At 56.9% G+C, this 13095-nt stretch overlaps 1 protein-coding gene across 6 annotated transcripts in view; it reads left to right on the forward strand.

The window, feature by feature from the left end:
- The window catches only part of EXD3 (exonuclease 3'-5' domain containing 3), a 214009-nt gene that overhangs the window by 178302 nt on the left and 22612 nt on the right, over nucleotides 1-13095 (forward strand). For 4 of the 6 annotated variants that reach the window (XM_048325162.1, XM_048325158.1, XM_048325159.1 and 1 more), the window contains one exon: nucleotides 12516-12848. The exons of the other annotated variants lie outside the window; for them this stretch is intronic. In XM_048325162.1, coding sequence (XP_048181119.1) covers nucleotides 12516-12848 — 333 coding nt within the window. The remainder of the gene's footprint in view (nucleotides 1-12515; nucleotides 12849-13095) is intronic. 6 annotated transcript variants of the gene reach the window in all.

The raw sequence follows: 13095 nt of genomic DNA on the forward strand, positions 1-13095 counted from the left end.
TGGTAGTGTTCATGCTTAAGTAAAACAAACCAAAGGATGCCCTGGCCCTGGAAATGAGGTTTTGCTTCACTGAGCAGCCAGGGAGATGAGGAGTGAGGGGCTGCTTTCGCAGGGGCTCAGCTGCACTGCCCCAGCCCCTGGAGCTGCACGTGCCTGGCTGCTCACCCCTCACTGGCAGTGGGCCCCTGGCAGCACTGCTGGCTCACTGGGAGCCCCAGACCTCAGGAAAACACCAGAATTCTCCCTGGGAGTGTCACGGTGGCTCTGTTGAGGGCTGGGCTGATGCCGTCAGCTCCCGGGAAGGTCCCTGTCCATGAACGACCATCCCGCTTGGGGCCGGGGCTGGGCCGCAGTGTGACCTGGCCAGGGCCAGCTCCTGACATGACTGCTCAGGATTTTGCTTTTCCCACAAGCAGTTACAGCCCCCATAGACCCTTTCTGGGTGATTAATGACCCTGCTGATAGATTTGTGCCACTGCTTCTTCCTGGGGCTGCTCCTGGGCAGAGCATGTCCCTCTCCCCAACCTTCCCAGGGATGTTCCCAGTTGGCACTTCCCATGAGAGGGGCAGATGTGCAGCTCCAGTGCAGCCTCTGCTCAGCTGGAACCTTGGCAATTCCTGCTCCTTCTTCTCCATCGTTGTGTAACAGCCACAGACCCTGCCAGCCCCGGCCACCCCAATTCCCCACCCCCTTTCCCTCGTGTGGCACTCCCCTTCCTTGGAATTGGGTGCACAGCCGGGCCCTGCACAGCTCGTGTCCAAGCCCAGTGACTGGAGTGTGCTGGGGCTCACCAGGACCTGAACCCGTGGGTCAGCACAGCTGGGCCGTGGGCAGGGCCTGGGGACTGCAGAGGGGCTGCGGGCTCAGGCTCTGTCCCTTGGTGGCCACCCAGGCGCTGTGGCCGTGCTGGAGTCCCCACTGCCGAGGAGCTGCAGGCACCCCAGGGAGCCGTGGCCTGGGAGGGGATTCAGGGGTTGTCCTGGCAGCGGGGAAGTGCCGGAAGCTGCCTGGGGAAGGGGATCTCTTGGGAAAAACATCTGGCAGGGATGTTTTCCCTGTGGAAATAGATGAGCTGCTTTCTCTGGAAAAGGGCTCTGACCCAGGGAATTGCTGCCCTGTGATCCCTCCAGGGCTTTGGGCTTTGCTGGGGTTGTACATGAATTTCTCAGAGCCCCGCCTTTCACCAGGCTTTTTCTCCTTTTCTGCTCCTTTTCTGAATGATTTGTCCCTCAAAAATAAGGGTGACCCCCGCAGTCCTGCCTTCCACTCGCAATGCCCAGGGCAGAGAACTCCTGGACAGGCCCTGGGAAGAGGGGCAGAATCAGGATTTATTAAAAACCCTAGAAAGCCATTTCACTAAGGCCATAAAACAGCAAGGCAGCTAAAAGCAGATAAATCTACTAATTATTTGCTCATTTAAAAAGCCCTCCAATAAATTCTTTTAAGGTGATCCCATAAATCTCTCCAACACCATTTTAAGGCCAGTTGTCTTCAATTCTTATCTCCCCCCAGGGAAGCCTTTTATGGGCCTACAAACAGTGGTTTTAGGATCTGTATTGCAGATATAACCCAAGTTTGATGAGATCATCCAACAGAAGTGACCCCTGTTCCCCATGGCAGCAGGAAGCAGCAGGTCCTCCCCGGGGAGGGGGATGATGCCCTAGGACTGGCAGGACTGGCAGCTCTTGCCCTGTGACTCCAGGAGCCACTGTCAGGCTTTCTGGGGGACTGCAGGATGCTGAGACGTGGCCACAGCTGCTACAAGTGCCTTTTCTGGGCACTGGCAGCATTTGAGCACCAGTGCTCTACCCAAACCAGTCTCTGCTTCTGTGATTTTGTGATTTGCACACAAAGGGCTGCGAGTGGGGCTTGCCTTGGCCATGCTGGGAGGACTGGATGGAGCCCAGGTGGAAGGGCTGTTTGTTCCACAGAGGCCTTCAGTTCTGTGTGTACGAATTAAAAACTTAAAGGAAAATCATCCCCCAGCCACTCATCATGGGCATTTCCCCACAGGCAAACCCCCACTAAAACCCTGAAATTATGCAAGAGATATTTCAGCACTGAAGCTGCCGGTGCAGGGCTGCTCCATGCCATGGTATCGGATGCTGCCTTCTGCATCCACCATCACAGCGTCCTTCTTCCCTTCCTGCAGCCACGCTCAGCCCTGCTCAGCCCTGGCACTGCCTGCTTCCATCCCAGGGAGCAAGAGCTGGCAGGGGGATGCTGGCACCAGCATTTCCTGGCTGTGCCCTGCAGTGCTGAGTTCACAGCCCGTTTTCCAGCCAGCACCTGGATCACCAGCATTCGGCTTCATCTGCTGAGCCCGCCCCCCCCCAGCTGCCCCCTCCTGTCAGGGAGTTGTGCAGAGCCAGAAAGGCCCCCCTGAGCCTCCTTTGCTCCAGGCTGAGCCGCTTTCCAGCCCCCTCAGCCGCTGCTCATCACACTTGTGCTCCCACCCCTTCCCTCACTGGAGCTGTTCTTCCCTGGTTCCCCACACCCTGGATGGTTCCCCAAGGAAATGTCAGCAGCAGATTTAAACTGACATTGGTGCAGAAATTGTCATGAGCCTGATGCCACTGCTCAGCCCCTGTGTCTCAGTCCCCTGCTCTGGCAGCAGCTGCTATCTGGCTTTTATATTCAAGTTTTATTGCTCTGAGATTACAGGCTGTGCAAGGGGGGTGTTTCCAAATATCCTTCTTTTACGGAGATGATGTGTGGCTTGATTTTATGCGTTTTTCTGATGGCTTGTGCTCTCTGCTTGTGCAAAGCCTTGCATCTGCTTTATGGAGTCAGGCCAGTTCAGCCACTGCCATTCACACCCTCCACAGCCACCCAAGCTCCTATCCCAGACACCCGGCAGTGTAACTGCTCTTTAAAAAAAAAAAACAACTGTGAAGAAAATGTTTAATTTTGCATCTCAGCACGTGCAAAGGCCCCGATGTCCTGGCCAGGGCATTAGGCAATCCTGGCTCTCCTGCAGGACACATCTCCATAGGAAGCCTTTCTCCTGGGGCTTGTTGGCCAGGGTGATGCGGACACTGCGGTGGGCTCGCTGGGACCAGCCGGGCCTGGCCGGGGGTGCTGGGCAGGCAGGCGAGCAGCTTTGGCGGGCACTGGGGCGATGGTGACTGGTCCAGGGCCCATCCTGCGTCGCCTGGCCCGGCCCCGGGGTGACAACGGCGATGGCAGCACGGCTCTTGCGGTGTCCCTGCGGCCACCGCAGGCCAGCCTCTCGTGGCCGTGCGGGCTGCAGGGCTGTCCCCTCCGCCGGGGACAGACCCCAGGCCACCTTCCCACGGGCCCGCCCTGCCCCCTCGGCTCCCCTCTGATGTGGCCTCCGAAGGATGCGGTGACGATAAAAGTGATGCCGGCGAGGTGCGAGGGGAGGCGAGCGCTTGGTTTCCTGTTAGCACCAGGGCAACAAGCCCGGCTCTTCCCGGTGCCCGCAGCCAGCCCGCTCCCAGCCCGCTCCTGCACCGCCAGCTCCATTTACAGCTATTTGCTAAAACAACACAGAGTGTGTGAACTCCCTCTAGGCCAAAAATAACTGCCGCCCCATTAACTCCGACTGTTTGTTTGTTTTCAGCTGCTTTCTGCCCTTATCGCGGGAGGGACCCAGCCTGCCGGGGGCACGCAGGACAGTGGGGTGGCCACGGGTGGCACCCGCCGTGCCCGGGCTGAGCCCCCTCGCTCCCTGCTCCGGGGAGATCTTGGTGGCTGTGGCAGTGCTGGGGGAACAGCTGGACTCGGTGATTTCAGTGAGCTTTTCCACGCTGAATGATTCCATGATTCTAAGGAGGGCTGGAGCCCTTCCCCTTCCCTGCCTTCACTGCCCGCTGTGTTGTGCTGGCTTTAGCCCATGTGAGGGGACATTGAAGGGGCATCTCTGCCTCCCCTGCAATATTCTGCTCTGTGGCTCCTTCTCCATGGGTGCAATCAGTGTGAGGTCCCCTGTGACTTTTCTCTGCCCCTCCTTTTTAAAATCAGTCCATGCCTTTCTGCTTCATGTTTTTTACTGTGTAAGATTTGGTTTCTCCTTCAGTTTTTCCCCTCTAGTGCCTCTGACAATCGTGTTTATGGAGCAGGTTTTGCTGGCACCTAAGAGCACAATGCATGTTGTGCCCTGTGTCCATCTCATGTAACTGCTGTGGTGGGGAGGGGTCTAGCAAAGTCCTCAGCATCACACTGAGGGCGGGATTGGGACATCCAGGAGTGCTGCTGAAACCCCCCACACTGCCAGTGCCCACAGCTGTCCCCAGGAGGGGTCACCTCCCAGCCCTTTAGGAGGTGCAGAATGCAGAACTGCGGGACTGAGCACCTGACAGAGGACAAGACACGGTGCAGAGAATCCAGGGAGTGGGAAGGGCAGTGAAATCCCCTGTTTGTCACTCCCCAGCCACTGCCAGAAAGTCCCTTAAATGGCCTTTTGCACAATGGAAAATAAGAAGTTGTGTCTGTCGTGAAGGAGAAGGGAATATTTCGTAGGCTGGGTGAAATCAGAGCAAGTCACTCCCACGCAGTCACTGGCTCAGCCACTTCTGCATTGCACCCGTGAGCTCTCACCTCTGCAGCTGCTTTGCAGAGCTTTGCCTGATTGAAATTATCTTCACAGGGAGCCAGCCCAGGGAATCCATTAAAAATGACTGTTTACAATGTCCATCCAAGGGTCTCCAATTGCAGTGGACTTTGTGGGGATGAGTCAGGTTCTCCACCCCGGGGAAACACTTCTCCCAGTGAGTTGGGGGAGATTTTGTATTTACCAAAATTTCTGCTGCTATGAGGAAGATCTGGCCCTGTATGGGAAAATGACAGCCTTACCTGGGCACTGGAGGCTCCCTCAGACTGCCAACATCGAAACCATCACACACAAGCACTGGTGCACAAAAGTCTGTGTGATGTCCCCACAGAGACAAAGTGGAAAAGTCAATGAGGAAATGATGAGCTGAAAGAAACCTTATCCAGGAGGCCGTGGGCTGCTGCAAGTCACAAAATGTGGAGTGCAACCCTTTCTCTGGCAATAGCAGTAGCTGTTCAGGTTGATTCATTTGGGCAGAAGCTGCCCTGGACTGTGCTGATCATCCAGGACCTTTTATCTCCATTAGCTTTCCATGGACAAGAATAATAATGGGACTGTGGGGAGCACAGCAATAGAGATTTTCTTCCTGCTCAGGAAGATTTTGCAGTTTGGAGTTTGGATTGTGCAGAATGAGCCACCAGCTCGGGTGTTCTGTTTGCTGACCCTACTGGAATGCTTATGGTTGTCATCAATGTGATTTCTAATTCCAGGAGGTTCTTTTCAGTTTTTTCTCTCCCTTACTGACAAACGTTATTCCCACCCAATGTTTCCCCTTACGTGACAGATGAGGATGGTTCCTCACAGCATGTGGCATGTGAGAATTTCTCACCTTGTTTTGCAGTCTCCTCTGGCTCAGACTTGGCTGGTGTCCCTCTCTTCATCAGGCTGTTAGTAATGGGATGGTCGCCCCATCTCAGTCCAATAAAAAGCCTCTTCCAGCCTTGATGTTTCACTAAATCTTTTGGCATCTCACATCTACATTTCCCTGGGGAAGGAAAGGCTTCGGGGGGAACCGAACCCAGCCCACCCCTGTGAGGGGGTTCCAAGGCAGGAGAAGTGCAGGCTGAGCAGGAGGCTGTGGGTGATGCTTGCACAGCACATGGATGCTCAGGTAGGAATTGCATTGAAGCCCGCCAAGCCACAGGATTCTCATCCAACAGCTTTCCATGACTCATGTCCTCAGGAGACCCCAGGCCTGGCTTTCAGAGCTGGGTGTCACAGCTTCCCAGGACAGCAGGTTTGGCCTGGGGCCTGGCTTTTTGTGCTGGGGTACACGTGATGTCCCCAGGGGCTCAAGTGATGGCATTTTCCTTTCAGACTTTGCAGAGTAGAAGGAGACATTTATGGTGCTGTCTGACACAGGAGGTTCCTCATTTCTCATTTCTCCTCTGGGAAAATGTTCAGAGAACAAAAAATAATAAATTTTAAAAGACACAGTAGTCCCTTTTTCTAGTTCTGAGAAGTTGGTTCTCTGTTTGCTACAGATAGTGAGGGAGTAGATGTTCAGTGTGTGGAAGAAAGCATGTCAGGTGTGGTCCCAAGTCCATAATCTCCAAAGCCTCCAACAACTTGTACAGAGTGAGAGAAACTCTGGAAATAGAGCCCAGAAATGGGCTCAGCACAAATCCTGAGCCTGTGGTGCCCCTGAATGCTGGTCTGTCTCTCATGCTCTGGTGGGCATGTCCCGGGCCATTTCCTTTGGGCAGCAGGGAGCTCTGGGCTGTCCCTGCCTCTCCTGGAGCCTAAACTTCCCCTTCCCTGTCAGATCAAGTGTCCCAGCTCCAGCCTGGTTGCAGAGTGCTTATGGCTGGAAAAACACGGCTAAAATTAACCAGGCACCTTGTACCTCTGGCTTTTGCCCCTGGCAGGGTTTCAGTGTGGCAGCCGCGTTCCCATGGCCTCATCCCCACCAGGATGGAAGGCACCGTGGCTCTCTCCAGTGCTGGTGCTGGGTGCCAGCCCTCGGCATGGGGTCTGGCATGGCAGGGACGCCTGGTCTGATGGAGCCAACCCCCATTTGGGTGTCTGGGCTCCTGCCATGCTGCAGGCTCACTGCTCCCCTTTCCTGTGGCCGCTGTGTCCCTCACAGTGCCTGGGCGGTGGGACACGGCGAGGTGACAAATCCCCAGACACCAGGGCTGTTATTTATTTACTGCCACAGTCTCGTGGGGCCCCGGTCGAGCCTCTGAGCTCTGCAGCCACTTTGCCTTTTTGTTTTCATCTTCTCACATTTTTCTAGACGCTGTGTTTTCACATCTCCTGTTTGTTTTGAATGCTGGGGGGGACACGGACACACCATGGCGCGTTCCCAGCCTGGCCCACGCCGGGTGACGCGCGGCCGGGGCGTGAAGGCGCCTGCTGGGAGCGTGGTCACATCACAGCAGTGAAAGCAGCTGCCTGCAGCCACCCCACTGCTCGTGTGGTCACTGTGACTGCGGCCCCCAGGGAGGGACACGGGGCCGTGTGGGCTGACGCCGGCAGATGAGGCTGAGGGGCTCACGGCCGGGACAGGGGACGGAGGGGGGAGCGGCCCGGAGAGCTCATCCCAGCCGGGACTGTGGGATCCATCCTGCTCTTGCCATGATTCTGTTTGAAGTTTCCTCCCAGTGGCTCCGTTCAGTGCCAGCAGACCCAGCCAGATGGGCAGTGGAGGGGACCCTTGTCCCCAACAAGCCTCAGCTCACAGGGTGGCTTCAGGCTGGGCTGGGCAGTGCAGGGGCCCTGCAGGGACAGCTGTGGGCACTGCTGACTGTGCTGGAAGCAGCCCCTTGAGCGGGGATTCATCTGTCCTGACTGACTTCCCACAGGATTTGTGAGGCTCCGGTTCTGGGTGATGCTCAGACAGGCTGATAATGCTCAAGGACCCACCAGGACCCCCCACCAGCACCCTCTCCTTAGCCTTTATTTTAAAACAAGGATTTTCATGCCAACCTTAGCAGGTCCAGCACGTGGTTATCCTGTGTCTTGGCAGCAGTGCAGAGAGTCCTCTGGGGTTCAGGCCTAAAATCTGGAGCCTTTTTGAGTACTTTGGATGGTTGTCTGGGTTTGGGAGGATCTTCAATGGGAATGCTGAGATGCTGTGGCCCTGGGGAGTGATGGAGTCTCTGGCAGTGTGTCTCTTTTGGGGTGCCTTGGCCTTGTGCTGGCTCTGAATAGCCAAGAGCGAGGTTTGGGGGCTTCATCCTGTGAGACCACCAGACCAGCTCAGCTGGGAGCATTTGTGCCCCTTCACTTTCCCCCTGCTCTTGTGACACAAAGAGCAAAGCTGCCAGTTTGCCTGGAATGACCTCTGTGCCCTCCAAGCCTAACCCCTTCCTCGGAAAGACAAAAATCCCATTGCCTTGCACCTCCATCTGTTTAGCGAACAGTTTAACCTAACAAGATTAGCATTTGAGGTCGGCTCTTCTGCTTCTACATTTTTCCCCTGCCGTTTGCAAAGAAAACAGCATTGGATTTGGGACAAAAGCTCGAAACCCCTCATTTGTAAGTAGCACAGCCTTTGGAAACTGTTTTGTTCCAAAGTTATCTGGGGAAGGGCTTGTGAATCCTCTCCTAAAGCAAACAGGAGCTGGCCAAGGGGCTCAGCCGCAGGGAGGATGGAGCCCAGCATGGGGCATCACACCTAGAGCTGGGGAAATTCCAGCAGGTTATTCCCCCCGAGGGGGTCTGTGAGCAGAGAGGATGCAGTGGCAGAGAGGGACTGCAGTGAGGTGGCTGAACAGGAGTGAATCAGAACATTCCCTGTTCCCTACAGACACCCTCCAGTGATGTTCCAGCACACACCCCCATCCTGTTGGGAACACATGGGGAGTGCAGGCACATCCCTGATGGATGAAGCCACAGAAGGAGAGGATCGCAGAGTCATAGAATCACAGAATCATGGAACTGTTAAGGTTGGAAAAGACCTTTAAGATCATCAAGCCCAACCATGATCACCACCTTGTTCACCACTAAACCACGTCCCCACGTGCCAGGGGTGCTGACTCCACCACTGCCCTGGGCAGCCTGTTTCGGGCCTTGACAACCCTTTCAGGGAAAAAATTCCCTAATATCTGATCATGTGAGAGCAGTGGGCGGCAAAGCCGAAGTAACGCATGAGGGTACACAAGTGGATTTTTCAGTGTGTGTTGTTTGCTTGTTCCTTAACCATCAGCACATCCCACCGGGAGCCCCTTCCATCGGGCTGGGCCCGCGGCCCGCCTAGCCTGGCACTGCCCAGGGAGGTGACAGCCTAAAGAGTGCCCAGGGAATCATCATCAGGGTTGAGGCGAAAAGGTAAAGGGTTTGATTTTCATTCCCTGGAACCGTTTTCCCCTCCCTCGTCTCCAGCCCACCCCCTCCCTTTTCGCCACATTGTGCTGAGCTTGAATCGGGCCTTCACAAAGGGGATTAGGGGCTGGTTGCTGATAAATAGGAAAGCAGGTTGGAAGCGTGGGAACCAGCCATGGCGCAGCACGGAGGGACATTCCTGCTCCGGAGGGCCGGGCGGGAGCAAAAGTCCGCGCTAACCCCGGGTCACCCGGGGGAACCCAGCGCCTGAGAAGATTTGTTCGGACACTGGCTTTTGTTGTGCACAGTTCCGTGTCAGCCCAGCGTGGCTCTCGCCGCTATTGATGGGAAGGAAAGCGCTATTGTCCAGCGCCCGAGGGCCCCCCTTTCACTCGGCGCTTTCGGGGTGACGTCAAGGCGGGACGTGGGAACCCGACCGGCCAGCCCGGAGTGGTCCCGGCTCTGTCCCGGCTCTGTCCCGGCTCTGCCGAGGCAAGCGGGGATGCTCAGGGGGTTCCCAGGAGCTGAGCTCTGCTCTCCCTGTGCAAACCATCCCAGCCCGGTGGGATGGATCCTCCAGCAGACAGCTGGGCATGAACATGGAGGGTGCTTCTCTTTATCTCAGCCCCAGTGTTATCAGAGAAATTTCCCAGAGGAAAGGGGTGATCCTGACAAAAAATTCCTGCTGGGAAACGTCTGCTGGATTGAAAGCGTGACCGCCCAGCCCTGTGAGTCCCAGGGGTGTCTGTGGTGTCCACTCCTGCCCCACCTCACACCTGCTGGGATGTTGGGCATCCCTCATCCTGATGCTTTTAGTCTCCACCTGGAAACCCCAAGAGAGGTGAGAGAAGGGCCTGGGACTGGTCCGACCATTGGTCCAGCTCCTGCTCTGGCCTCTTTTCTGGAAGAGGCCAGGCAGGGAATTTCCCCATGAGCACCGTGGGCTGGTTCCATGAAGCTGCCTGGAGCAGCCAAATGAGGATCAGCTGCTTTGCATCTGGTGCTGAGGCTGGAGCAGCAACACGGAGCATCTGGGGACAGGCAGCACGCCAGAGAGGGAGCCTGCTGGGAAAATCCCTCCTTTTCCCCCTGTGACCTGAAAGCAGGAGCTGAAGGTGACCTTGAATCCTGCCAGTGGTCCTGGCTGGGCTCTGCATGGTTCATCCACCAGCCCAGGCTCAAAAAGGAGCTGAGCACCAAGGCTGGGACTCACTCCCAGCCCTTGCTCCTCCTCTGAAGCCCAGATTTGCTGTCAAAGGCCCCAGCACGGCTCTGGGATCCTCACAGGGTCAAAAAGGCTCAAATGAGCTGAACCAAATGGTCTGAACACCCATATCCATGTGGATGTGGACCAACAGGCTTTGTGTCCAGCTGGGAGGCAAAGGGGCAGAGTGACAAATATTTGCTGCTGGCGGGTCCTGTGTCTGCGTTCCACCACATCAGAGGGGAAAACAGGAGCCTCCCCTATGAGCTGTGATTACTCCGGAGAAATGGAGCAGCTCAGGGCACAGTGAGATCATGGCTGCTTCACTGCTGAGGATGCACACTGCCCTTCCTGAGAAATCTGTGTGGGCAGCTGTGGAAATACTCATGGAGGTCACTTGGGAGTCCAGGAGCTGCAGGGGCAGCATGGCTCTGCTAGGGCTGGGCTGCAGCCAGGGTTTTTCTGAAAGACCTGTGAAAAAAGCGGGAATGACCTCCAAGAAGCTGGATTTTCAACTGGTCTGGGTCCTTCCTGGTGGGTGGAAGAAGCAAGTCACCACCTGGCTGCGTTTTTGGGTCCTTGTCCCTGGACATGTCTGAGTGCTGAGCACCTGAGCCGCGGCTGAGCCAGCTCATGGTGATCCTGGGAGAGTGCACGGATGGGGACAAGGATGAGGGTAGAAATGAGGATAGGGATGAGGGTGAGGATGTGAATTGGAATGGGAATGGGGACAAGGATGAGTCTTTTTGGCAGGGCCTGTTGCAACAGGACAAAGGGTGATGGTTTGCAACTGATAGAGGAGAGATTTAGATTAGATATTGTGGGAAGCACTTTGCTGCCCGCAGTCAGGAGCACCGGGACACGGGGACACCTGCCCTCATGGCCCCCCCTTGACCCCGGCCCGGCGGGCTGGTCCTGTGTGGGCACAAATTCACAGAGGTGAGCTGAGTTTGAGCCGACACGCGCGATGGGAGCCCGGCATCATTTGCTTTGCCGGGAGAACCAGGAGTAATCTGGTGCTTCCGTTTCTCCCCAGGCCCCTGAGAGTAGCCAAATTTGGGGGTGCTGAGCACTTAGGCAGTGACTGCAGAGGTGCCCAGTGCCCAGCGTCACCCCCGCCCGGGCAGGACGGGCCAGCGGCCATTTGGCCGCGGCAACGCCGGCCGCAGGCGGGGCCGGGCGGGGGCGGCCGGAGGGGCCCGATCGCACCTCGGCCGGAGATGAAAGAGCCGCGGGCCGGCAGATGAAAGAGCCGGCGGGGCCGCGGCGGGCGAGCACGGAGGTGCGGGGGAGCCCCGGGAGCTGTTTTCCCTCTCATCTCTGCCGCGCAGCAGGACAGCGGCAGCCAGCGCCAGGCGTTCCCAGGGTCCCCTCCCGGCTCCGGGCTGAGCATCCACCAGCGTGTTCGTGGAGCAAGGGAGGCTCCGGGGTGTTTGCTGCAGGAGAGGGGCTGCAGGGTATAATCATCTCTGCTTTAATATTTTTTTGTCATGGGGGGATAATAGTATCTTCTTTGCCTGAGACAGAAGCTGCGGGAGCAGGAATCCTGGGGACAGTCAGTCACCATGAGCTGAGCGGGTGTCCCCTGGGCTGCTGAGGATGCTCGGCTCCAGAGGCCCCTTTAACCTCCTGCGCTGGAGCCGCGTGTGCCCAGAGGCCCCTGCAGGGCAGTGGGAGCAGAGGTGGCCCTGACAGACCGGCACCCTCAGCTTCCCCGGGAAGCCTCGGACTTGGAGCTTTGGACTTTGATGTGCCTTGGGCTCTGAAGCGGAGTCTCCAAGATCAAATGGCAACCTGCTGCTCCCAAAGTATTCTCCCCAGGGATCTGGTGAAGGTCCATTTTTCATTTCTTTGTATCACTTTTGGATGCAAGACTTGTGCAAGGGCCTGGGCTCTTGCTTTGAGGTGCCTCAACCATGCAGGTACCCATGAAATGGGGCTGAGCAGGAGCAGTTCCCACCCAGCTGCTGCCTCCAGGGTAAACCCCAGGTCTGCTCCACCCAGCAGCTCAGGCAGAGCTCAGAGGGGCCCTGTGTGTCCCAGAGTTCTGGAAGGCTGCAGGATTTGTGGTGGGCAGGGGCCCTGACTGGCTGTGGCCACAAGCAAAGGGCAGTGAGGAACAGGGACTGATCTCTGACATGGCAGGACCAGGCTTTGGGGACCTGCAGAGAGCTGGGTGAAGATGCTGATGGAGGCAGACAGGTCTCCAGCTTGGCTTCTGCATGACCCGGACTGCTGTGTGCTCATCCCTGCATGGACTGGCTTCAAAAATTGAGGGACTCTCTTGTTGCATCTTAAACTGTTGTGTTTGCAATTTCATTGCCTCAGGGTGGTGTAGTTGGTCCTGGACCTCTTTGATTGGGTTCAAGCAGACCTCGGATGGGGAAGCAGAAAATCCGGAGCCACCCTCTAAACCAGCTCTCTGTTTGTGTCTCCTCTCCTGTTTATTGCTGCTCTCCCGGCAGGTCCGGGGCTGTCCCCTGCCCTGGGGACCGCTCTCTGCATGGCCCCCACTGGACCCACTGGACACCTGGAGCTGGGGAGCAGCTCTGGGGAGCTGGGCTGGGATGAAGATGCCAGGCAAACCCTGCCAGCTCCTCTCTCGCAGCTGCAGCAAGTCTGACAGTGCTCTGCCTGCTCCTCCCTGGAAAATACCGGCCCTTTCAGGACCCGTGGGCTTCAGTTGGCACTGGGAAGCCTGGGGACAGTGGCCTGAGGGACAAGGGTCCCAACCCTGCTCTACGCCTCCCCCCTGCACCAGCTCTCCCTCCTCTTGCCTCGTCCGCCCCAGGCGCTGGGTACGGATCTCCTCTCACCTTGCCCTGAGCTTCACAGCCATGGCCCTGGCTCAGTTCCTGGCTCAAAGGTGCTTCTGAGCCAGGGACAGGCAGCAACAGCTCACCCACGTGTTTGTCTCCATCACATGGACACCTGTCAGGGTAGGGCAGGCTTTGCCCTCACTTCTCAAGCACCAAGGCACCTGTGTCAGGCGAGGAACTAAACCCACCCCAGCTTTCCCAGGACACTGAGAGTGAGCCAAGAGCT

This window comes from Corvus hawaiiensis, chromosome 21, assembly GCF_020740725.1.
Source record: "Corvus hawaiiensis isolate bCorHaw1 chromosome 21, bCorHaw1.pri.cur, whole genome shotgun sequence".
NCBI classification, from domain to species: Eukaryota; Metazoa; Chordata; class Aves; order Passeriformes; family Corvidae; genus Corvus; species Corvus hawaiiensis.